This window comes from Nycticebus coucang, chromosome X, assembly GCF_027406575.1.
Source record: "Nycticebus coucang isolate mNycCou1 chromosome X, mNycCou1.pri, whole genome shotgun sequence".
Classification (NCBI taxonomy): Eukaryota; Metazoa; Chordata; class Mammalia; order Primates; family Lorisidae; genus Nycticebus; species Nycticebus coucang.
Genome location: NC_069804.1, coordinates 54,852,214 through 54,878,776, shown reverse-complemented (window position 1 = coordinate 54,878,776; position 26,563 = coordinate 54,852,214). Strand labels below are relative to the sequence as shown.

The 26,563-nt window shown below is 48.3% G+C and overlaps 1 protein-coding gene across 7 annotated transcripts; it reads right to left on the bottom strand.

The window, feature by feature from the left end:
• Window positions 1-12: 12 nt before the first annotated feature.
• On the bottom strand, window positions 13-26,563 carry HDAC6 (histone deacetylase 6). Of its 7 annotated transcripts, none has more exons than XM_053580771.1 (29): window positions 26,054-26,200; window positions 25,242-25,364; window positions 25,026-25,154; window positions 24,808-24,896; window positions 22,590-22,674; window positions 22,453-22,493; window positions 21,683-21,779; window positions 21,440-21,537; window positions 20,361-20,465; window positions 20,175-20,243; window positions 9,147-9,273; window positions 8,977-9,042; window positions 8,428-8,487; window positions 8,260-8,349; window positions 7,791-7,897; window positions 7,636-7,703; window positions 7,251-7,419; window positions 7,033-7,161; window positions 6,682-6,850; window positions 6,287-6,420; window positions 5,764-5,832; window positions 5,457-5,649; window positions 4,389-4,538; window positions 2,124-2,298; window positions 1,368-1,999; window positions 1,194-1,289; window positions 911-1,057; window positions 688-816; window positions 13-452 (listed from the first exon to the last, which is right to left on the bottom strand). In XM_053580771.1, exons 1-29 carry the CDS (start codon window positions 26,147-26,149, stop codon window positions 384-386), a joined length of 3,711 nt encoding a protein of 1,236 aa, XP_053436746.1. In that variant the 5' UTR covers window positions 26,150-26,200; the 3' UTR covers window positions 13-383. The 7 variants fall into 7 exon arrangements, with proteins under 7 accessions (XP_053436746.1, XP_053436751.1, XP_053436749.1 ...); XM_053580776.1 differs by having other exon boundaries at window positions 1,194-1,291; window positions 1,769-1,999; XM_053580774.1 differs by lacking the exon at window positions 26,054-26,200 and adding an exon at window positions 26,418-26,563 and having other exon boundaries at window positions 1,194-1,999.

Here is a 26,563-nt window from a genome sequence, read left to right as displayed (position 1 = left end):
CTCCAGGTTTTGTAACAGCTCGTCCTTTATTACATATGCAACCCTGCCATACCTGCCAGTTGACCCTCCCTCCAATGTTACCTTTATGATATTAGCCCCCTCTTGGGGCTACTGAGCTGCCCTCCTTTCCTTCTGGAGAGGAGAAGTGGTATCCCTTGAGCAGGCAGTGGGCAGAGGCAGAACCACAACTGATCATCCAACTGATCATCATAGTCCTCTTACAAGTATTTACACTTAAATAAGCACCCTTGGGGAGTTGCAAAGGATATTCAGGATGGGATGGAATGGGAGACTACCCCTCATCCAAGGAACAGGTTGGAATGAACTATGGCTGGTCTATCTTGGGCCTCAGGAGGTGGAGAAGAGGGAGCGTGGTCTGGGGTTTAGTGTGGGTGTGGCATGTTCTCCCCAAACTTGTTCTGGTGGGCGATGTTCTTCACATCTAGGAGAGCCTGAGGAGGAGGCAAGAACAGGGTAGGTGAGAGAGAGTGAGGACCCCTTAACCTTGGACAGAAGGCTGTCCCCACTCCAGGTCCCAACCACTCTGGCTCCTGGACTAGCCCAAAGTCCCCACCCCACACAAAATAATCACAAGAGGCAGCCATACAGAGAGGTCCGCATGCTCTTCCTACCCCATCACACAAGGGGGTGAGTGTGCACATGTTAAAGGCTCTGCCCCGGGCCCACCTGGTGGTGGACATAGGACTGACAATCGTAACACCAGACAGACAGGTCAACGTAGCTGAGGACCAGCGGGTGTCCAGAGTCTCCGTAGTGTTGAAGCATATGGCCACTGATGTAACGACCACAGTAGACCTGAGGTTGGGGTGTGAGTGTCAGGTGGGGTCAACATCCCCCTATAGTTTGCTTGAAGGCCAACCTCACCCCATCCCATTTCTCTGCTCCATACCTGATAGCAAGACAGACACACCCAATTCTCTTGGAGTGATCCACAGTCCCAACAAGGTTGAGTCACATCCAGGCCTGCTGCAGGTATGGGGCATACTGCCACCAAATGGGGACACCAGGGCAGTGGTGTCACAGCATAAAACACAGCCTGGGGTAGGTGGGTAAAATTGAGTAAGCTGGGGATAACATCTCCCCATTATGTGTTGCTACATCACATGTTTCTACCTGGAGACACAAATGGGCAAGGGAAGGAAGCCATAGTCCCAGCCTCTCCTTGAGCTCACCTGATCAGTGTCAGCAAGGTCCCTAGATCCCTGTGTCAGCATTGAATCATCCATGTTCTGACCTCCTCCTAGTAGGCTCTCCTGTTCTCGGCCCTCCTGTATATAAGAAGCACAAGATATATCAGGCCTGATCTGGGCCCCTTCTTCCCCCTTCTTGGGTGTGGTGGGCCTTACCTGAGATTCGTGGCCTAGTTCCAAGGTCTTGAGATTCCCAATCAGCTTACTGGGGGATATCTGGGGTGTGGCTCCCTGCACAGGTGAGGTTAGGGGGGTCTGGCTGTCTCTGCATGAGGCTAGAGGAGTTTGGAGTTGGGCACCCCCTACAGCCTCCCCTGAGGTGGTCTGGTCCAGAGTGGCTCCCTCCATGGCTGCCTCTGAGGTGGTCTGGTCTAGTAAAGCACCTCCTACAGCCTCCTCTGAGGTAGCCTGGTCCAGTGAGGCTCCCCCAACAGCCTTCTCTGAGGTGGTCTGGCCCAGCCTGGCTCCTCCCACAGTCTCCTCCGAGGTGGTCTGGTCCAGACCAGCTCCCCCCACAGCCTGCTCTGCCATGGTCTGGCCCAGCACAGCACTCCCCTTGGCTGCCTCTGATGACTGGTCCCGAGTGAGCACTACCACAGCTGGCTCTGACTTAGTCTGGCCTGGGGTGGACTCTTCAGCAGATAATGCTGAAGTGGCCTTCCCCATGCCTGCTTCCGGAACTTTCTCTTCTGGTGTGGTCATCCCCTTAGCTGACCCAGAAATGGCTGGTTGGGGTGCCTTCTTGGTGGCCGACTTAGAACTGTAGAGTCCCTTCTTGTCTTCTACCTCTGGAATCATGGAGGGAGATCTTTGAGTGTGGGTGCTATCCCCATTCCTGCCTCTAATCCCTGCCCCCAAGTCACCTCCTTCCCCGAGTCCACCCACTACCCCCAATTCCCCAGGTCCACTCACTCATTCCCCGTAAGCTGCGCCAGTATCTGCGATGGGCTTGGATGGTCTCAGTGATTGAGGCCAGGGCCCCTGATAGTGGAGGCCGTGACAGGTCCAGCAGGGGTAGTGGGTCTCCAAGGAGGGAGCCGGTGCAGGCAGCCATGGACTCGGAGATGGATGACAGGTTATAGCCACCCTTTGTTAAGGAAAAAGGGAGGGAAAGGGATGGTGGAGGTTCATCAGGGAATTTAGAGGGCAAGCCATCCTGTCTCCCCAGTTCTCTCCCACCCTCAGCCCTGCAAGTCTGGAGAGTCTGGTGTGGAAGGAAGTACTGGAAATAAGTGAGTAGCAATATCTGTAAGATGGGCAGCACCCATTTTGTGAGGTTGTTGTTGGGGGAGATAGATTGAGATGTACAATGCTGATAATAGCATTAGTAATAGCTGATATTTATTGTTTACTGTGTCCCAGACCCTATTTTAAGTACTTCATGCATATCAACGCACTTAATCTTTACAACCAAAGTGCTCAATCTGTACAGGAATTGTCTTCACAGCATACATAAATCCATCTTCACACTGTTCAGCAACCCCTGGCCCCACACCATACGGTAACAACCTCTGACCTGACCTATACAAGATGCCTAATGTGAACCCATACAAACGCCCCTACCCTGATCTCATATAGGAACAAGTGGTATCTCTTTCTGTACAGATTCCTGTTCTGACTTTTTTACATTCCATAGAAACCCCATTTTCTTTTTCTTTTTTTTTTTTTGCAGTTTTTGACCAGGGCCGGGTTTGAACCCGCCACCTCCAGTATATGGTGCCGGTGCCCTACTCCTTGAGCCACAGGCGCCACTCCAGGAGCCCCATTTTCTATTCTTTATATAGATAAAGCAGTGGTTCTCAACCTTCCTAATGCTGCAACCCTTTAATACAGTTCCTGTGGGTCTCGACCCACAGGTTGAGAACCACTGTGATAACGAAAACAAGGCTGAGTGTGGTTAGATGACTTGTTCAAGGTCACAACAGCTGAAGAGGCAGCACTTTGCCCTGCTTCAAGCAGTCCTGGGCACACTGCAAATGGGACTTTTTGCAAGCCAATTAATTTCTCTATGACTTACTTTCCTATCTGTAAAGTAATGAAAATAACAGCGCAGGTTGCTGAGAGGGTTAATGTCTGAACAATGTATAACGGTAATGAGACAGCATTTACACTGTACTTCTTCATGATTAGCCAACCCCATCTTACAGACGAGGAAACTGAAACACAGAGGGCAGGGGCACTGAGTCATTTATAAAAGGTCAGTGAATTTACCTTGTCTGTGAAATTTGTTAGAGGCAGTTTAGGTAGGAGTCAAAAAGCACAGACCCTGGAGCCAGGCTGCATGGGTTTAAGCCCTGCACATTAGTTAATGTGTGACTGGGTTAGTCATTACACTGCTCTTTGCCTTGGTTTCCCTTATCTAGAGAGGAAAATGATGTGATAAGCAGACTCTACCTCATACATCTGCTTTTCTAAGATAAATAAATAATAGAGGGTGCTAAAAAAAGTAAACACTTTTTTTTTTTTTGGTAGAGTCAGAGTCTCACTTTATGGCCCTCGGTAGAATGCCGTGGCCTCACACAGCTCACAGCAACCTCCAACTCCTGGGCTTAAGTGATTCTCTTGCCTCAGCCTCCCGAACAGCTGGAACTACAGGCGCCCGCCACAACGCCCGGCTATTTTTTGGTTGCAGTTTGGCCAGAGTCGGGTTTGAACCCGCCACCCTCGGTATATGGGGCCGGTGCCTTACCGACTGAGCCACAGGCGCCGCCCAAAAGTAAACACATTTTAAGAAAGGAAAAAATTGTAATGCTCAATATATACCAATAACAAAAGTTAAATACAAGTCACGTTGAGCTCTTCTTATAATCGCAGAAGTCAAACATGACTTGAGTATTACGAATGTAATATAGTTTTTTCCTTTCTTAAAACGTGCATACCTTTTTGGCACCCTCTGTACATACAAAATGCTGAGAAGAGCACCTTGCACACATTGAGCCCTCAATGAAAGCTGTTACTGTTATTATTTTAAATTTTTTTTTATTAAATCATAACTTTGTACATTGATGCATTTATAGGGTTCAGGGTACTGGTTACTGTTGTTATTATTAATGCCTAGTATGTGACAACAATTCAGGTGGTGACACTCAATGGAGATTTCAGGAAACTGCCCTGAGTAATGCAACCAGCTTTTCCAAACTACCTTTCCATCATGGGAAGAGGGACTGAGAGAGTTACCTCTAGGATAAGAATAATGCGGCCATTGGCAAGGCCCATCAGTAGGTGGGTGAGGTGGGCATAACCCTCAGGTGACACCTGGTAGCCCCCCAGTGGGTCTCCCAGTGCAGCATCAAAGCCAGCTGAGACCAGCACCAGCTCTGGGTTAAACTGAAACAGGGAGAGAAAAGATGCAAAGGCATGAGGGTAGGGGCTATGTTAGGCAGTGAGTGATGGAGACCCAGAGACAAAGATAAATGAAGACATGGAGATATAAGTCAGAGAGATGGAGATGCGAGACCAGAGACTTGAACATAAGGATAGAATAAGAGGGAAGCATAAGAAACAGAGACTCAGAAACAGGAGTAACAGAGACATGGACACACAAAATAGACTTTAGAGACAGAGACAATAGAAATGGACAGACAGGGACACAAGACAGAGTCATGAGATATGAGACACGGAGACCCCGATGTCAAGAGATAGTGACATGAGAAATAGAGGGACAGAGATATGTCCTCACACACACATACCCCAGGGTCAAACATATGACACATATATAAGATACAGGGTTTTATATACACAGTGCCAAAGAGAGGCACACACATACTTCCATAACAGAAGATAACAACATAATTGTTACAACAACCATACACAGAGAAGATAGTCACATATAGCCAAACATATCCCCATGTAGTCACAGTCCTATACAAACCACTACTACACATCTGCACTAATCATGCATACACACACTCACACACACAGTTTCTCAGAGGGGCCAATGATCCACAGCCACCATGCACAGTCACAATCATCTGCATGCCATCAACAGTCACTCTGTGCACCCACAGGAGGTGGCCACTTGCACACACAGTTGCATCCACACAGAAGGCTGTCCCAGTCACTTGTGCAGATTCAGACAAATATGCAAGTCCATTACAGTCAACCCCCTTCCCCTGACAGCCATCACTATAGTCACACACAGGCTGTCTCATATGATCAGTCACTTAGCAGTCAAATATACACACACCAAGGAGGCAGGCACATGCTGCCACCACACAGGAATGTCACATACATCCTGAGCCATACCTCATAGGCAATGGGAAGCACCAGACGATGCCAGGCAGCCAAGTAGTCAGCGTCACCCATGTGGGGCCCATTCCAGGCCACATTGACAGTGAAGCCTGCGCCCGCAGCCCGGCCTATCTGGCTGCTGGCGCCCTCATTCCCCATAGGGAAGAAGGTGCCATGATCATAGCGGTGGAGGGACACGTATAGCACGCTGCCAGAGATGGGTGGGAAGGAGGCCATGGCTGTTTAGGGGCCCCCAGCACCCCTGAGGCATGACTCACCCACCTCCCTGACCACACCCTATCCCCAAGCCCCAGCCCCTCACCTGGGGTCATCCTCAAACATGTGCTGAGTTCCATTACCATGGTGGATATCCCAATCCACAATCAGGATCCTGGGGAGGTGACAGTTACTCAGGACACTCACTTACCCCCTAGGAGAAGGCTGGGGCTAGACTCCTGGGGTCTATGGGGCACTTATTGCTGGGTGACAGGACCTTGGGTCTCTTGGGTAAGTGTTGGGTATCGGGCTTCTGTGTCCTGTCAGTTAAGGATAAAGCCCAGTCCTGGGTCCTGGGGGCCTGAGGAAGCACTCAGGGTGACCATGGGCCCTGAGTAGCCAATGTCATGGCAGTGCCTGGGTGCCCCAATCCGGGGGTCCTATCTGGGTAAGTACTAAGAGGCTATATCTTTGGTCCTTTTCTGGGTAAATTCTAGGTGACTAGATCCTTGCTCATTTCTGGGGGAAGTTCCTGGGGGCTGCACCACAGGGATATTGAGTAAACACTGGGCTGGGGAGGTCCAGGTCCCCACAGGATCAGGATTTGGGGGACCTCAGGGAGCCCTTACCGCAGGGCACGTCCACTGATGGCCTGGGCATGGCGAGCAGCCACAGCCACAGAATTGAAAAAGCAGAAACCACAAGCTGCGTCCTGCTCAGCGTGGTGTCCTGGGGGGCGCACCACGGCAACACCATTCAAAACCTGGGAGGAGGGAAGAGTGAAGATCGACCCCACCCTCACACTGGCCATTTTTCTTCTCTCTCTCTCCTTCCTCCTCCACTATTCCCTTAGCTGCTAGCGCCCCCTGCCTCTTCCAGGGAGCAGCGATCCCTCCCCATACCGCCTTTCCTCAGGCCCTGCCTGTCTTTCTCAGAGGCCCCCCTAAGCAGGAGGCAGTCCTTTCTTCCCATTCCTCAGGGACCTCCACTCCCCAGCCCACTGCCCCATCCCAAGAGGACACACCTCTCCTGAGAGCACAGCTTCCACCAGGCGGCAGGCAGCACCAGCAGCCAGCTGTGCACAGGCAAAGGTACTGGGGCAAATGTAGATGGAGTCAAAGTTGGAGCTCTCACGGTATAGCTCCCGGGTTTTCATCTTCTCCGTGGCTCGGAGATGACCCACATACTCAGCACTGGAGGCACAGAGAGGGGTACCCAGCCACATGAGGAGGCTCAGCCCCCTCCTGGGCAGCAACTTCAGCCCTTCCCTATCCCACAGCAGTTCCACTTCCTGGGAAGGGAACCCCAGGCTCTGGTCCCTAAGACCCCATCCGTAGCCCTGGGAGTCTGCACACTGCAGGCATAGGGATGTGACCTGTGGCAGGCGACCAGCTCAGCATTGGTAGCAGGGCGCACAGGCAGGGTGAGGCAGCGCCCAGCAAAGCCCAGCTCCTCCAGGCGGCACATGATACGCAAGATGCGCTGCGGTACCTCAGGGTGGTGGCTAGCAGAAGGGGCAAATCAGAGGTAGGAGCTTAGTGACTGGGGAGGGAAGGGCCCCACACCCATTTATCCAGCCCTCTGGCTGCTTACTTGTCCCATAAGTTACAGTGATTCAACATGCGTTGGTCGTAGATCAGCCCTGTGCGGGCCTGCAGCACAGGCCATGTCAGGATTGGGAGCACAGAGGACTCCCATGGTCCTTCCTCCTCGTTTCCCTCTGTGTCATTCTCTTGCATGTTGTCCTCCTCGATGGGCTCAGCTACAAGGGGAAGTCATATGCACCCTACTCTCTCTATCTAGATCCCCATAATATTCTAGAGCTCTCAAAATAGAAAAAGAGGTAGGAAGCCTGGAACCAGGGCCCAAGGAGAGAGAGGGCCTGACCTTCCCCTACCACGGTAGCCCAGGAAAGTCAGCAGGAGTATGGAAAAGTCTCCTCCCATGGCATATCCCATGCCCATCCCCTACTTCCTACCTGATCTCACAAAGGCTTCCCAGAATGGTTGGAGGGCTTCTAGAACACAGGAGAGTGAAGCCTGGGCACTGAGGGATAGGGCAGGGAAAGTGCGATGAAATGGCCCCTAGTGGGCAGTGAGGCTCCTGGTGTTCCCCTCCTCTACCTAGGCTCACCTCTGGCAGGGGGCACCAGGGGACTCCAGCATGGGGCAAGGGTCTCCCAGGAGGGTGTGGAGTGAGGCACTGACACCCTCAGCCAAAGAGCGGAGGTTGTAGCCACCCTGGGGGGAGGAGTTGAGAGGGGTCAGGAAAGGCCAAGACATTCCCAGAGAAGAAGAATAATGATCACAATCATGATTATAATAATAATAAAATAATACAAGGGTGCATACTACACGTCAAGCAACATGGAACTTAGAGGGTGACCTCATTTAATTCACTGTACAATGACATGAGGTGATTACCATTATTATTATGCCTGTTTAACAGAAGGAAAGCAGAGGCACAAAGAAGTGATGTGACTAATGCAAGGTTGTCCAGCTAGTAAGTGAAATTCTGGGCCGGGAACTTATGCTGGATTTAAAAGCTTTGTTCATAAGCCCTCCAGGATCCATAGGCTGAGAGAAGAAGGTGAGTCACTCACCTCCAGGGACAGGATCAGCTTGCCTCCTGCCAGACCCATCAGCAGGTGGGTTAGTTGGGCGAACCCTGCCGGAGTGGCAGCCATCTCGCCCTGGAGGGACATGGAGGGTCAGCCTGGCTCCATGTAGCCCCTTTCTGTCTACCCACCATCTCAGGGAGCATGTCTTACCTTGGGGTCCCCTTGGAGGGCATCAAATCCAGCAGCCACCAGGACCAGCTGAGGCTGGAACTGAGAGGGAACAGACAATATGAGGCTACCTGCCTCCTTTTTTTTTTTTTTAATTTGGCCGGGGCTGGGTTTGAACCCGCCACCTCCGGCATATGGGACCGGCGCCCTACCCGCTGAGCCACAGGCGCCGCCCCCTCTTTTTTTTTTGAGACAGAGTCTATGTTGCCCTTGGTAGAGTACCATGGTGTCATAGCTCACAGCAACCTCTAACACCTGGGCTCAAGTGATCCTCTTGTCTCAGCCTCCCGAGTAACTGACACTATAGGTGCCCACCACAATGCTCGGCTAGTTTTTAGAGACAGGGTCTTGCTCTTCCTCAGACTGGTCTTGAACTCCTGACCTCCAGCAATCCACGTGTCTCGGCCTCCCAGAGTGCTCGGATTACAGGCGTGAGCCACTCACTGCACCCGGCCTTAGGCAGGCTACCTGCCTTCATGGCCCATCCCTTAACGTCACCCCTTCCCACAATACATCCCAGATCCCCAAGACCTCAAAGGCAACTGGCAGTAGGATGTACAGGAAAGCAGCAATGTAGTCAGCATCCCGCATCCCCACCTGCAGATAGAGGCAGGATGGGGGACATTCAGCTGTCTGCCCTGAGCCAAAGGGAAGGCAGGGCCAGGGCTCACTTTTGGGGCAAAGGGTGAGCAGACACTGACCTGGTTCCAAGGCACATTGATGGTGTATCCTTGGCCTTCACCAAAACCTGTGGTAGACCAGTTAGAGGCCTTAAGGTGGGGCCAGAACCTACCCTGCTCATAGCGGTGGATGGAGAAGTAGAGGACACTGGGGACAGAGCAAAACGTCAGGGAGTTAGAGAGAGGCAATCCCCTGAGACAACCCAAACCCACAGTTGCCAATTTACTCAATTCACTTGTTTCCCTGGATTTAGCTACTCATACATTAATTTCCCCATTAATCCTTTCTTTTGTTTCAGACAGTCTTGCTCTGTCACCTGGGCTAGAGTACATCAAAGCTCACTGTCACCTCAAACTCCTGGGGGCTCAAGTGACCTTCCTGCCTCAGCCTCCTGAGTAGCTGAGACTATAGGTGTGCGCCACCATGCCAGACTAATTTTTCTATTTTTTGTAGAGACAGGGTCTTGTTCTTGATCTGGCTGGTCTTGAACTCCTGACCTTAAGTGATCTGCCTGCCTTGGCCTCCCATAGTGCTAGGATTACAGGCATGAGCCATCACACTTGGCCTCCCAATTGATCCTTTAATTCATACATCTGTTTTTTTTTTTTTTTTTTAATTGAGACAGAGTCTCACTCTGTTGCCCTTGATAGAGTGCTGTGGTGTTACAGCTCACAGCAACCTCAAACTCTTGGGCCCAAACGATCCTCCTGCCTTAGCCTCCTGTTACAACACCTAGCTATTTTTTTTGTTTATAGAGACAGAAATTGCCCTTGGTAGAGTGCCGTAGTATCACAGCTCACAGCAACCTCCAACTCTTGGGCCTAGGCGATTCTCCTGCCTCAGCCCCTCGAGTAGCTGGGACCACAGGTGCCCGCCACAATGCCCGGTTATATCCCCATTGCAGTTTGGCTAGGGCTGGGCTCTAACCCACAGCCCTCAGTACATGGGGCTGGCGCCCTACCCACTGAGCCACAGGTGCTGCCCAATTTTTTATATTTTTAGTAGAGATGAGGGTTTCACTCTTGCTCAGACTGGTCTTGAACTCCTGAGCTCAAGCAATCCACCAGCCTCAGTCTCCCAGAGTGCTAGGATTATAAGTGTGAACCACTGCACCCAGCCCTCCTTTTTTTTCTTTTTTTGAGACAGTCTTGTTCGGTTGCACTTAGGCTAGATGGAGTGCAGTGGTGTCATCATAACTCATTGCAGTGTCAAACTCCTGGGCTTGAGTGATCCTCTTGCCTCAGCCTCCTGAGTAGCTGAACCTACAGGTGTGTGCCACCACCCCTAGCTCATTTTTGTGTATATATATATATATATATATATATATATATATATATATATTGTTTTTTTTGAGATAGAGTCCCACTCTGTGCCCTGGGTAGAGTGCCATGGAGTCATAGCTCACGGCAACCTTGACTCTTGGGCTTGAGAAATCCTTTTGCTTCAGCCTCCCAAGTAGCTGGGACTACAGACATCTGCCACAATGCCCAGCTAGTTTTCTATTTTTAGTAGAGACGAGGTCTCACTTTTGCTCAGGCTGGTTTTGAACTCCAGGGCTCAAGCAATCCATCTGCCTCAGCCTCTCAGTGTTAGGATTACAGGCATGAGGCACCATGACCCACCCACTTTTGTATTTTTTTTGAGACAGAGTCTCAGTATGTTGCCCTCAGTAGAGTACCACAGCATCACAGCTCACAGCAACCTCAAACTCTTGGGCTTAAGCGATTCTCTTGCCTCACCATTTTTATAGAGATACAATCTCTTGCTATGTTGCTCAGGCTGGCCTAGAACCCCTGACCTCAAGGATCCTCTCACCTAGGTCTGCCAGAGTGGTAGGACTGTAGGCCTGAGCCACATCCATTCTTCTATTCATTCAGTCACTATTTTATTCATCTTCGCATTCATTTATTCTTTTATTTACAGTAGAACCTCCAGTTGGCCACCTCCCTACATTGACCACCTCTTAAGTTGGACCTAATTTTCATAGACCAGACAGGCACCACATGTACATATCAGTACAGCAGGCCTAGATCCTTACATTGATCCCCCTCCATATGGTGACCAGTTTGTTAGTCCCTTGGGTGGTCAACTTACAGAGGATCTACTATTTATCTATTACCTCACTCACTCATTTATTTGGTCTCCCACAAAAACTTCTCCTTCAGCAAATATCACTGCCTCCTTCATGCCAACCCAATTCTAGGCTCAGCTCTTCGGACTATCTCAGGCCCTGGGGGCCCTGACTCTAGATCACATCTGCCCATCACCTGCCCCAGTGACCAAGGTAGTAACAGCAGGACAAACTGTGAAATTGGAGCCTTACGTGGGTATGGAAGCTCTTAGTTGGGGGGAGCCTAAAGTGGAAAACAGCCTCAAGTCAGACTGGGTTGCTTAGTGATTCCCCTGAAGAAGTAGGAGAGCCAACAGCTGGGGTGGGAATTGTTCTGTGTGTGGAGCTGGAGCGGATGCTGGCTTTGGCTGCCATGAAGCCAGCAAGGGGGCAGTTTCTTCTCCTCAATGTCTTACAGGACATCTCTACTACTTCTATTTTATAGGTGAGAGAGAGCACTGGGGGTATGTGTTAGAGTGACCAATATGCAAAACAGATAATGAAAGAGCATGATGTATATGTTCTGACAGAAAGCCAGGCAGGGGATTATGGCAGGGATCAATTCTGATGGGGTGGGGAAAGCAATATGAATAATCTGTCTTCCACCGGTCCATATTTCCACCTGTGCATCCATCCATCTGCTTCTGTTCATCTATCCCTTACCTTGTTCCAGAAAGGATCTAAGGCAGTTTTTTTTGAAATGTAACAAATAGTGGTAAGCAATAAATCTAGACAAACTTTAAGAGCCACATTTTAATAAATATTCACAATATAATTGTGAAATTTAATGTAACTGATATAAAAGGATACTTAAAATTGAAGGAAAATATTTTGGAATTAGGGAATGAAACGTGAAAGCTCTGGTCTTTTGAGTGGGTGTGGGATAGTTATGTTATTTTTGATACTGATAGATAAATATTGGTTCTAAATCATTAAAGGAAGAGAAATGCATAGTAGGACATAAAAATAATCATCAAGGGAAGAGAGGAATAAATACACTGTTTGAAGAAAGCAAACTCCACAGGTGAACCACCAGAATTAACCAGAAGAACTAGCACCCAAGGAAACTAAGTTTATAAAGCAAACTGAAGGGAATTTAATAAAGAATTTGACCAATTTTGGGTGAAATGGTAGATTGATAGCACAGGTTTACCTCCTTGCCTTCCTACCACCCAAGTCAAAAGCCAATAAAGAAATTTTGAACAAGTATCAGCCCAGAAAGAGAATAGAAGAATGTCAGGCAATAAGAAATGTCAATAAATTTCTGGAAAGTAGACTTTGAGGCTCCAGGGACCCCTTCCCCAAGCTGAGCAGGAGTAGGGGGCATCCAAGATGACCTGAAATTTCTCTTCTGGAGAAATCAAGTGGCGAGCCAGGTCAGTGTACACCAAATCCATTCTGAGGAGCCAATTCACTTAATTTTCTTTTCTTTTCTTTTTTTTGGCCGGGGCTGGGTTTGAACCTACCACCTCCGGTATATGGGGCCAGCTCCCTACTCCTTGAGCCACAGGAGCTGCCCCTAATTCACTTAATTTTCAATTTGTCAAACTTACAATTTTTTTTTAACTACTTAGCTTTAGTTCACTTGTTTTTCTTGTTTTCATAACAGCATTTTAAGAACTGTCCAATTTGTCTCCTTGCTGTTGGCATTAGAGACTGAGATGGGGCTTGGTACCTATAGCTCAAGTGGCTAAGGTGCCAGCCACATACACCAGAGCTGGTGGGTTCAAATCTAGCCCGGGCCTGCCAAACAACAACTACAACCGAAAAATAGCTGGGTGTTATGGCGGGCGCCTGTAGTCCCAGCTACTTGGGAGGCTGAGGCAAGAGAATTGCTTAAGCCCAGGAGTTGGAGGTTGCTGTGAGCTGTGATGCCACAGCACTCTACCCAGGGCAACTTTATTCTTTGAGGCTCTGTCTCAAAAAAAATAAATAAATAAAAGAGACTGAGGTGGGGATCTGGGAGATCTGGGGGCATGGATAGATTTATTTTTTACTTATTGTTCACAATTCTTCATATCTGTGTATGTAGTCAATAGTGTATCCACAAAAGAACTCACAGTTTTAGCATTTATTAAAACAAAAATGATTAATGACATTAATGATTTTTATTAATTCTCTCAGTTCTGATACTAAGGTAATACTCTTTTTTGTAAGAGATAGGGCAGTGCCTGTGGCTCAGTGAGTAGGGTGCCGGCCCCATATACCAAGGGTGGCAGGTTCGAACCTGGCCCTGGTCAAACTACAACAACAAAAAAATAGCTGGGCATTGTAGCAGGCACCTGTAGTCCCAGCTACTAGGGAGGATGAGGCAAGAGAATCGCCTAAGCCCAAGAACTGGAGGTTGCTGTAAGCTGTGACGCCATGGCACTCTACTGAGGGTGACAAAGTGAGACTCTGTCTCTACAAAAAAAAAAAAAAGAGAGAGTGACAGACAGACACTACATTATTCAGGCTGGTAATGCTTTTTGAAAAAGTGTCCTGGGAGGCCCCTGTGGCTCAAGGAGTAGGGCACCGGTCCCATATGCCGGAGGTGGCGGGTTCAAACCCAGCCCCGGCCAAAAACCATAAAAAAAAGAAAAAAAGGTGAAAAAGTGTCCTTAGGGTGAGGCGCAGTGGCTCACACCTGTAATCCCAGCACTTTGGAAGGCTGAGGCGGGTGGATTGCTGAGCTCATGAGTTCGAGATCAGCCTGAGCAAGAGTGAGACCCAGTCTCTAAATATAGCTGGGTGTTGTGGCAGGCACCTGTAGTCCCTGCTACTTGGGAGGCTGAGGCAAGAGGACTGGTTGAGCCTAAGAGTTTCAGGTTGCTGTGAGCTATGACACCACAGAACTTGACCAAGGGCCACAAAGTGAGACTCTGTCTCAAAAAAAAAGAAAGGAAAAAAAGAGAAAGTGTTCTTATATTTACAGGTGCATTCTGGAATATTTATAAAAGAAATTATATGATATCTGGGATTAGCTTCAAAATGAAACAGGTGGAGGGAAGTATATGCAAGAATTGATTAATGTTAAAGCATTCAATTCAAGAATTCAGATATGAACAAAATAAAGAACAGAGGCTGGGTGCAACAGCTCATGCCTGTAACTGTAGTACTTTGGGAGACTGATGCAGGAGGATCATTTGAGGCCAGAAGTTTGAGACTAGCCTGAGCAATACACTGGGACCCTGTCTCTACAAAAAAATAGAAAAATCAGCTGGGCATGGTAGCATGCAACTATAGACCCAGCTACTCAGGAGGCTGAGGCAGGAGGATTGCTTTAGCCTAGGCATTTGAGGTTGTAGTGAGCTATGATGACACTACTGCAGTCTATCCCAGGCAATAGAGTGAAACTGTTTCAAAAAAAAAAAAAAAAAAAAAAAAAGACAAAATAAGGACAAAAACAGAAAAAATAATGAAATACACAAAGGCTATCCAGAAAGGACCCAGCCATGCATATCTCTATTTTTCTTTCTTTCTTTTTTTTTTAAGACAGAGTCTCACTATGTTGCCCTGGGTAGAGTACCGTGGTGTCATAGCTCACAGCAACCTCAAACTCTTGGGCTTAAGTGATTCTTTTGTCTCAGCCTCCCAAGTAGCTGGGACTACAGGTGTCAGCCACAACACCCTGCTATTTTTTTGGTTACAGTTGTCATTGTTGTTTAGTTGGCCTGGGCCAGGTTCGAACCTACCAGCCTCAGTGTATGTGGCTGGTGCCCTACTCACTGAGCTATGGGCTCTGAGCTTATATCTCTATTTTTCATATTACATGGCTGGATGCTTTCCAGACAGCCCTTGTTAAAAAACACACACACAATATAACAGTAGAGATGACCAAAAAAAGCCCAAAGCTAGATTGGAAAACATAAGTTAAACAGATAAGCCTTTGGCCAGGCTAAGGATAAGAGAGGTCACCCTAAAGAAGAGACCCCTTTTTTTCTGGCATTTGGCAGGATCCCATCTAATTTCCAGGTCCTTGCCCATACTCTCTAAAGAAGAGACCTGTCAGTGGACATTCCCTGTCCCTGTTCTGGGGAAATTCCTTCAAGGAAAACAGACCAACACACAGCACAGCAGAGTAGTCCCATGACAGCCTTCTTGGGTATAAATAGCCAAATAAGGGTCACTAGACATTTGAGTAAAACCACCAGAATGAAAGAAAAGGACCAAGATAAAACAATTCAACCAGCCTCAGAATAAAGAAGACAAAATTCAGAGAACAGAAGAAACTTTAAGCACTTCTTTTTCTTTTTTTTTTTTAGAGATAAGAATTTTACTTTCTTGCCCTCAGTAGAGAGCCATGACTGGCATCACAGCTCACAGCAACCTCTAGCTCTTGAGTTTAGGTGATTCTCTTGCCTCATCCTCCCTAGTAGCTGGGACTACAGGCGCCTGCCACAACACCTGGCTATTTATTTGTTGCAGTTTGGAGGGACTGGGTTCGAACTCACCACCCTCGGTATATGGGGGCAGTGCCCTACTCACTGAACCACAGGCGCCACCCAACTTTAAGCACTTCTAATTAGACTATATAAAAACAAGATCAGGAATGACAGGACATAGAAACAGAGAGGAATAAAGTGCTTTTAGAGATTAAAAGAATTTCTATGGGAGGCTGAGGCAAGAGTATCACCTAAGCCCGGGAGTTGGAGGTTGCTGTAGCTGTGTGGTGCCACAGTACTCTACTGAGGGAGATGGAGTGGGACTCTGTCTCTACAAAAAAAAAAAAAAAAAGAATTTCTGCAAGAGGGACTTTACCTAACAATTGCAATCAGTGTAACCTGGCTTATTGTATCCTCAATGAATCCCCAACAATAAAAAAAAAAAAAAAAAAAGAATTTCTAAATACGCAATTCAACAGAAGGACTTAAAGATAACGTTGAAGAAATCTCCCAGGACACAGAGCAAAAGGAAAAAAGAGATGGAAAACACAAGATTAAAAATAAAAGACAAAGGGGCGGCTCCTGTGTCTCAGTGAGTAGGGCGCTGGCCCCATATACCGAGGGTGGCAGATTCTAACCCGGCCCGGCCAAATTGCAACAAAAAAATAGCCGGGCGTTGTGGCGAGCGCCTTTAGTCCCAGGTACTTGGGAGTCTGAGGCGAGAGAATCGTCTAAGCCCAAGAGCTGGAGGCTGCTGTGAGCTGTGATGCCACGGCACTCTACTGAGGGTGACAAGGTGAGACTCTGTCTCTAAAAAAAAAAAATAAATAAATAAGAGACAAAGAAGATCAACCGGGGCAGCGCCCGTGGCTCAGAGGAGTGGAGCGCCGGTCCCATATGCTGGAGTTGGCAGGTTCAAACTCAGCCCTGGCCAAAAACTGCAAAAATAAAATAAAATTAAATAAAAAGAAGATCAACCCAGGAGGTCTGACGTTTAACTAACAAGAGTCCTAGAAAGAGAGAACAGAGAAAAAAAAAGGAGAAGAAATTTTCAAAGATGCAATAGAAGAAAACTTTCAAGGATTTAAGAAAGACATGAGTCTTCAGATGTAAAATGTCTACCCACTCTTAAGCAGAATGAGGGAGTTGGGGTAAAATTTTACCACACCAGGAATAAAGAGAAGAACCTAAAACACTGCCAGATGAAGTGGCTCATGCCTGCAATCCTAGCACTCTGCAAGGTCAAGGCAGGAGGATCACTTGAGCTCAGGAGTTTGAGATGAGCCTCAGCAAGAGTGAGATCCCATCTCTACTAAAAATAGAGAAAATTAGCTGAGTGTTATGGCAGGAATCTGAGGCAGGAGGATCGTTTGAACCCAGGAGTTTGAGGTTGCTATTAGCTAGGCTGATGCCATGGCACTCTAGCCTAGGGCACTCTAGCCTACCCAAGAGCCTACTCTAGCCTTGGTTAGCCTTTTCTGTCTCAAAAATCCAAAAGAAACCAAAATCAAACCAAAACAAAACCCCCAAACAAACCTAAAACCTTGCAGAGAGAAAAACGGATTACTCAGAATGGAATGAAATGCAACTAGAATGCTGGAAAATAATAGGGCAATGTCTAGAGAATAACCATGCTAGATTTGATAAGGGGATAAGGTGCCACAGGAGCTCAGGATCTATGTGGGAAAAGTGGATTCTATGTAGTCAGTTGGATAGAAGGCTGAATAAACCAGTGACTACACATGAGCATCCTTAATTTGAAAATCCAAAATCCAAAATTCTCTAAAATCTGAAACTTTTGGAGTGCTGACATTGCTCAAAGGAAATGCTCACCGGAACACTTCTGATTTTAGATTTTTGGATTAGGGATGCTCAATTAGTAAGTATAATTCAAATATTCCCAAATCAGAAAAGAATCTGAAATCTGAAACACTTGTCGTTCCAAGCACTTTGGATAAAGGATATTCATCCTATACTTAGTAATATTCCCTAATGGCAAGCACTTACTCAAACTTTTCTGCAGGAAAGGTAAGCTGGTATCCTCCTGGAGGGAAATCTGGCAGTATATACCAGACTTTAAAGTATAATAACCCTCTGACCCAGCAATCAACTATTAGAAATTCATCCTTGGCAGCCCATAGCTCAGTCAGTAAGGCGCTGGCCACATACGCTGAGGCTGGTGGGTTTGAGCCCGGCCCAGGCCAGGTAAACAACAATGACAGCTGTAACAAAAAAATAGCTGGGTGTTGTGGTGGGTGCCTGTAGTCCCAGCTACTTGGGAGGCTGAGGCAAGAGAATCACTTAAGCCTAAGAGTTTGAGGTTGCTGTGAGCTGTGACACCACAGTACCATACCCAGGGTGACAGCTTGAGACTCTGTCTCAGAAAAAAAAGTTCATCCTCCAGCTATACTCAGAGAAATGCAAAATTATTTATTTATAAGACTATTCACTGCAGAATTGCTAGTAATAGCAAAAACTGAGAAACATCTTAATTGTCCCACGGTTAAGTGACCAGAGGTACAGTCATACAATGGAATATTATAAAGAATGAGAGGCACTAATGTGGAGAGGTGTCCACGATATGTTGTTAAAGTTTAAAGCAAGTTGCCAAAGAACATGTGGATTATTCCATTAGACAGTGCACTGTCTTTATTATTATTATTATTATTTATTTGTTTTTGTAGAGACAGAGTCTCACTGTACCGCCCTCGGGTAGAGTGTCATGGTGTCACACGGCTCACAGCAACCTCCAACTCATGGGCTTACGCGATTCTCTTGCCTCAGCCTCCTGAGCAGCTGGGACTACAGGTGCCCACCACAACGCCCGGCTATTTTCTGTTGCAGTTTGGCAGGGGCTGGGTTTGAACCCGCCACCCTCGGCATATGGGGCCGGTGCCCTACTCACTGAGCCACAGTCGCCGCCCTTCATTATTATTATTAATTTATTTTTTTGAGACAGAGCCTCAAGCTGTCGCCCTGGGTAGAGTGCTGGGGCATCACAGCTCACAGCAACCTCCGACTCCTGGGCTCAAGCGATTCTCCTGCCTCTGCCTCCCAAGCAGCTGGGACTATAGGCGCCGGCCACAATACCCGACTATTTTTTGGTTGCAGCCGTCATTGTTGTTTGGCGGGCCCAGGCTGGATTTGAACCATCAGCTCAGGTGTATGTGGCTAGTGCCTTAGCTGCTTGAGCCACCAGCGCCGAGCCTATTATTTTTTTTTTTGAGAGACAGAGTCTCACTTTATTGCCCGTGGTAGAATGCCATGGCATCACACAGCTCACAGCAACCTCCAACTCCTGGGCTTAGGTGATTCTCTTGCCTTAGCATCCTGAGTAGCTGGGATAGGCGCCCACCACAATGCCCAGCTATTTTTTTGTTGTGGTTTGGCTGGGGCTGGGTTTGAACCCGCCACCCTCAGTATATGGGGCCGGCGCCCTACCCACTAAGCCACAGTCACCGCCCAATTATTATCATTATTATTATTATTTTGAGACAGAGTCTTACTTTGTCACCCTTGGTAGAGTTCCATGGTGTCATAGCTCACAGCAACTTCAAACTCTCGGGCTTAAGTGATTTTTTTCTCTCAGCCTTCCAAGTAGCTAGGACTACAGGTGCCTGCCACAACGCCCAGCTATTTTTAGAGACGAGATCTCACTCTGGCTCAGGCTGGTCTGGAACTCATGAGCTCAGGCAATCCACCCACCTTGGCCTCCCAGAGTGCTAGGATTACAGGCATGAGCCACCGTCCTGGCCTTTTTTTTTAATTACTTTTTTTTATTTTTTTTGAGACAGAGTCTCACTTTGTCACCCTGGTAGAATGCTGTGGCATTATAGCTCACAGCAACATCAAACTCTTGGGCTCCAGCAATCCTCTTGCTTCAGCCTCTCGAGTAGCTGGGACTACATGGGCCCACTACAATGCCCAGCTGGTTGTTTCTTTAGAGATGGGTTCTCACTCTTGCTCAGGCTAGTCTTGAATTTGTAAGCTCAAGCATTTCACCCACCTTGGCCTCCTAGCGTGTTAGGATTACAGGTGTGAGCCACTGCGTCCAGCCAGAGGCCGTGTATTGTTAATAATAATAATAGTAATGAATATTCATATATCTATAGAAAAAATCTGTAAGGATACTACATATAACTGCAGATAGTTTTGGGGTGATGAGAATTATAGGAGAACTCATTGCTTTAAACATTTCTGCATTATTTAATTTTTTAAACAAATACTTTGCAGAATTGCCATAATCAAAGAAATAAAGTAGTAATTTGAAGTTCACTCTGATTCAAGGGTAAATTGGTGAACAAAATCTTTAAGTATTTTTGAGCCAAATTCTGTCTCTATTAATTCTTTTGTGTGACCTCTCAACCTGGAAGCCTCAGTTCTCCCATCTGTGAAAGGGAGAAACCCAACAGTCCCTGCCTCAGAATGAAATTAGGAGACAGCAGACACATAGAGCAGCATAGACTGTGGTCTCAAGGCAGGCCCAGTGAATGAGAATGTGTCTCCTCTCTCCTGACCTTTCTGTCCGGGCCTGTAAGGGTGGTAGGTGGCTGGGGGTGGGACTTGGGGTATACCTGGGGTCCTGATTGAAGATGAACTGTGTTCCTTGACCATGGTGTACATCCCAATCCACGATAAGGACCCTGTGAGCAGGAGAGAAAGGGGACTCTGCAAGGGATAAAGGTAAATCTGGGGGAAAAGCCCAGACTAGGATACCATACCCCATACCACCCCCATCACGCCCACCCTCTGCTGCTGACCTCTGGATGCTGTGCTTCTGTTGAGCATAGCGGGCAGCCAAAGCCACGTGGTTGAACATGCAGTACCCATCCATAAGACTGTGCTGTGCATGGTGTCCAGGAGGCCTAGGCAGGACAGGGAAGGTTATAGATTGGGGGGAGGAAGGTTTTTCTCTGCAGAGATAGACTCTTCCCTGTTCCCTAATCCTAGATCACCAACTTCTCTAATGCTGATGCTTGCGAATATGGCAGGAACTGAGTAACTGGATCCTTCAAACTGCTCTGACCAATCTATTGCTCTTTCTCCAAAGGAGATTTGAAAATGTTCATTAAAATTATCAATGCATATGTTCTCATACCCAGGCACTGTACTATGGAGACTTAGTCCACAACCTATATAACAAAAAGGGTGAAATAACATGTTTATAATTGAACTACCAGGTTTGCTATGACATTGTTTTTGAAATAGCAAGTGATTGGGAAGAACCAAAATGTCCATTGGTAGGGGATGGGTTAACTTAAGTGCATTTACACAATAACATTCTACCAGGGTCTAAGCTACACACTGTTAGAGAACGCCTTCCAAGATATGTAAATATAAAAGTATGGTATGGAAGGGAGTGTGTCAAGTGTCACCATGTATAGTTGAAAAGATGGGAGGGGAGATAAAGGCTATATCTTATGCATTTCATAAATTCTAGGATCCCAACGATGACAAGATGGACCATGATTTTACATGCTAACAAAGCTAAAACTTCTACCAATGAAATTCTGAGACACATTGTAAGATGCATCTGAATTTCAAGATGTTGCAGATATGAAAAAATGGACACCCAAGAGTCAATGAAATATGATATTTATGCCTTGAATGAGACTATTTGTGGGGGGACACATGCATCATGGTTTCAAAGACTACCTCCCAGGAGAGAGAAGTGTCTGGGTGACAAGGATAGGAGAGAGACTTTATTGTATTCCCTTTTGTACTCTTTGACTCTTGAACCACATGGATCTATTACCCATGCCAATACATTTTATATTCAAGGGAAAGACTTTTAAAAAATGTATAAAGTTAAATGCTAGAGAATGCTAGAGTGTTCTACCTGACGATGGCCATGCCATTCCGGATCTCAGCCCCAAGGACTGCATCCACCAGCCTGAGGACGGAGCCTGAGGCCAGGCAGGCACAGGTGTATGAGTTCTGGAGAAACAGGGAAAATCCAGATAAAGAGTGAAGGAGAGAGCAGTCCTACCCACTCAGCTCCTTCCTCCTGAGTAGGGTGAGCATGAGCATGGGGCGTGCCAGGTCTGCCACCACTTCCTCCCCCCACAGTTCTCATCCATACCGGATGCAGATAAACTGAGTCATAGGTGTCTGCTAGCAAGTGAAGTTCCCTCTCATTCATGTACTGGGTTGTCTCCATCAGATCAATGTACTCTAGGCTGGATACAGAAGAGGATGAGATTCAGTGCCTTGTCCCCTCCCCAGCTGAGCCACCCATACACAAGACCCCTGGTCAAATCAGGCCTTCCCAACTGTCAACCTGAGGGACACATTATCTTGTTTCTTCCCTAGCCCGCCTCAGTTCCAGTAATATCCTTTGCTCCCTTTTTCTAGCCACACCAAATCCTACTTCCAGGCCTTTGGCCAGACTGTTCCAGCTGTGTTACTCCCTTCCCTCAGCCGTCCTATTTATCTGGCATATTCTTTTTCTCCTCTTAGAGCTCAGTTACCAACAAGCTACCCTTCCTTGAGCCACACCACACCAGACCGCTTACTCTGGGTTGCTGTAGACCCCCGGTGGGGGGACATCCTGATCACTCTAACTACATGCGCACTATCTGCACGCGACCAGATTATAATAACGATGATAGCTCATCATGGGCTGATGATATGTCAGGCTCCATGCTAAGTATCTGACACACATGGAACCCTCCTGAGGAACTTATGTTTACTAGCCCCCATGTTATAGGTGATGACACAGTTTCAAAGAGGCTTGGCAACTTGCCCACTGCAGGCCACAAAGTCCATGACCTTCCTCCCAAAGCATTCAGCCTGCCCTGATTGGTCCAAGGCAGCCTCCTCCCCATCCCTACAGGGCTTCCGAGCCTTCACCTGTGAACCAACATCAGTTCTTCCTTTTCAGCAAACCGGGCCTGAGGAGACATAAATAATAAAGGGCTAAGGCATGGGCTATGCCCAGGTCCTGCCAGCTCCCTGCCCTCCTCCCAGAGTATCAGCTAAGTACTCACCTGGAAGGACACACAGCGATCTAGGAGGCCCTCCCTAATCAGCTGCTCCTTGATGGCATGGAGCCGCTCAGGGCCTTCAGGGAAGCTGGGGAGAGGGAGACACAGTCACACATACATATGCCTGGGGATACTGGGGAGCACCACATTTACTCTTACCACATTTCCCATCCATCTTTCCATGACTGCTCACTGTAAAACTGTGGCATCAACCCTGTCTCCTGTCAGCTCCAGAGTCAGACCCTCTCCTCACTGCAGCCACTGCTACTACCATGATCTCCTCCCATGCCTCCCTGCCTCCACCCTCATTCTTCCAACAGTCCTTTCCATGTACAGAAGCCAGATATTGGTTAAAACCCTGATCAGATCATGTCCTTCTGAGGATCCCAACCCGTTCTGAGTAAAATCCAAAGTCCTCCCCATGTCCAGAAGGCCCTAAACAACCTGTTTCTCATTACTTCTCTGATCCAACCTATCACCCTCCCCTTCCCTTGATTTGTTTCACTTGCCTCGGTTTCCTCCCTGGTCCTCAACTGAATCCAGTACTCTCCAGCCAGCTCCAGGGACTTTAACCTACCTGGCTTCCCTGTCCAGAACACTCTTCTCTTGAATGTCTCCATGGTATTCCCCCTCACCTGTTCAAATCCCTACTCAAATGTCAGTGAGGCCTACACTGACCATCCTATTTAAAATCGAAGAGCCCACTCCACTGCACTTTCTATTCCTACGCTCCTGCTTTAGTGCTTCTCCAAAGCACTGCTCCTCCTAACACACTGTATCATTTCTTTCTTTCTTTTTTTTTTTTTGTAGAGACAGAGTCTCACTTTATGGCCCTCGGTAGAGTGCCGTGGCATCACACAGCTCACAGCAACCTCCAACTCCTGGGCTTAAGCGATTCTCTTGCCTCAGCCTCCCGAGCAGCTGGGACTACAGGCGCCCGCCACAATGCCCAGCTATTTTTTTGTTGCAGTTTGGCCGGGGCTGGGCTTGAACCCGCCACCCTTGGCATATGGGGCCGGCGCCCTACTCACTGAGCCACAGGCGCCGCCCTGTATCGTTTCTTTGTTTACTGTTTGTCTTCTCCCTTCACCCTGAAGGCAGGGGTTTTTGTTTGTTTTGTTTACTGCTGTATCCATAGCTCCTCAATATAAATGAAGTCTTTTGCCATTGTGAGTTAGTCTTAGGTTGGGATAGGATAGGCAGATACTAAACTGGCAAACACATAAATATAATAATTAACAATGATAAAATATGCGGGTAGGGTAGTGGCCAGACAAAGCCCTCTCTGGGAAAGTCTCATTGAGATGCGAAAGTTAACTGGATGAGAAGGTAGAAATCAATCTCTGGAAAAGGGATAAACTAGGGTAAAGACCCAAGATAAGAGGGTGACTGGAATGTTGGAAGGACAGCAAGGGGACCAGTGTGGGTGAAGTGAATGAGGAGAAGGATTAGCAGATAAGGTCACAAAGGCAATGTGGAGCCAGGTCACATGGAATCTTTGAGGCAGAACGAAGAATTTGGACTTTATCTTGAGGGTAATAGTGTGTCCCTGAAGTACTTTGAGAAACAGAACATTATCTCCTACATAATTTTTTTTGCTACTTTGTGCAGAACAGACAATAGGGGTAAGGTTGGCAGCAGAGGACCAATAAGGAGGCCCCTGCAAGTCTAGGTGAGTGATGAAGGTGGTGCCAGAGAAGGTGGAAAGGAGCGGTCAGATACTGAATATACTTCAAATGTAGAGCCAAAAGAATTTGCTAATTCTTTTGAAAATCAGAGGAAATGGGAGGTGTAATCCTGTTTTAGCATAAATGTCCCTTCCTTAAGGAAGGCTGCTGGGAATCCTGGATGCTAGTCCAGAGTCCTCTATTAAACACTCTTGAAACCCCAGGTCTTATGTTTGTCCTCATTAAACATTTCATATTGCCATTGACTACTTAATGATCTGCCTTCCTACTCACCTGCTCCCTGAGAAGGTACCCTGTCTGGCTTGATCAGCACATTTGTATCACCAACTCCTGGCACAGAGTACACATAGTAGGTACTCAACATAAACATTTATTGGCTAAATGAAAAGAACTCTTTCAAACATGAGCTCTACCTCCCTATATCATCAGCTTCCAGTCTCCAGGCTGGTGTAAGAAAGGATATGTTCTTGTTAATGGGCTCTAAGTGCATGTATTTAAGTGGTTTGGGGACAGCCTGGTGGACCCGGCCTCACCTGTCATCCCAGAGGCAGTGGAAATCATTTAGCTGTTCATCCAACACCAACCCAGTGCCAGACAGTGGCTTGGCCTCAAGGTTCAGATCCTGCAGGGGAAAAAAGTGAGACACAGATCCATTTAGGGCCTGAGTCACAGGGGACATCTTATACTGTTCAGGATGGGGGACCTAAAGGTTTTGTCACATGAGGCTAAATAATAGCCAGGCCCCTCTCACCATCCCTTGAAGCCCCAGGATTAGGTCTTCTTCAGTTGTTTGGCCAAGCTTCTTCATTTTGCCTTTCTTCTTCACCTCCGCTAGATTGGGGCTGGAGCGGGGTGCTGCACCCTTTTTAATGCTCCGCTTCTGCCAATTAGAGAGAAGGGTCAGAGTCCAGGGCACGGTCAGCTTGCTTCCCCCTCCCCCTCAACAGGACAGGTCTAAAGGCCTCACCGAGGTGACATTGGAATCGTGAGGGGGCGACTGGGGACTGTGCCTACTCCTTCGCTGCCTGATTGTGGTAGAATCCTGGCCGGTGGAGGTCATGGTTGGGTAGACTTCGTCCCTGCTGCGGTTCTGGCGGTGGGGGTGGGGTGGAGGTGGCTGTGAGGGCACTGGTGTGCCCCGAGGACCCCACAATCCTGCCCCTTTCCAGCCTCACCCCCTGTAATAGACTCCATCTCATGCCCCATTCCCCACTGCCGCCTTCTAAACTCCTACTCTCTCAAGGCCCTTTCTTTCCACCGGGTGTCCATTTCGCCTGGTCGCGCCTGGTCCCCCCTTTTTACATGATCCCCTTTCCTGTCTCACCCTTTCACTGAGCAATTAGCCCCCAGATTCATTCAGTCCATCCTAGGGTCTGCCCTTTCCAGCCAATCACAACCCCGCCCACTATCAAGCCTCATCCCCAGACTCTTCGATTCATCTAAACCTCGCCCAGACCTCATTCCCTCACAAACCTGCTCTTTCCGGCCTATCTTTCAGGATAATCACCCACCCTTTCCCTCTGCCAGACCCAGCCCTGGCCTCGACTCCACCCGTAACGTTCACTTGACTCCACCCCTTATCTGGCCGGACCGGTACCTTCCTCTCTGCCAGATCCCGCCCCTCAGGGAACTGCCCCTTTCCCTCCACTAGACACCACCCCCTGCCCAGACACGACATTTCACCAAGCCCATTCAGCCAGTCCCGAGCCGCCTCCCGCCAGCCTCCGCCCTCTGTCCGCCTTCGCCATCGACGAGACCAATCCTTTCGGTTCCACTCACAGGGCGCAGCCCCTTTCTCAAACTCCGCCCTTGGCTCGCACCGCCAAACTCCTGGCGACCTGTGGGGCCATGGGTGCCCGCGCCTCTCTTTTCCATTGGGTTGGGTCTCTCTACTGCCCGCCCAGATATCGCCCACAGTGGGGCTCTTGCCTCAGGGCCGCGCCCCTTCCACGGGCCACACCTCTCGCGAGCTCACGGGTTGCCCGTTGGCGCGTCCAGGCGCGACTCCCGCTGCACTGCGCCTGCGTAAAGCGCGTGCCGACTGTTTGAGGCTGAGCAGAGGCCCAAATGGTCCCCTCTCCCAGTTACTGCTGATGTTGTCCTGGCTACCATAGTCGCCGTTCCCGCGTCCTTGTCCACTCACCTTGGGAGCTCTCCGGACCCACGCCAACTGTGCTGTGCGGTGTCTCAAGAGCAAGCAAGGAAGTGAAAGAGTTAGGAAAAGGAGTCTCCTCCCAGCGGCTTCCCGCGCGGCGCGTGGTGATGACGTCGCAAAGGCGGGCTAGTGGA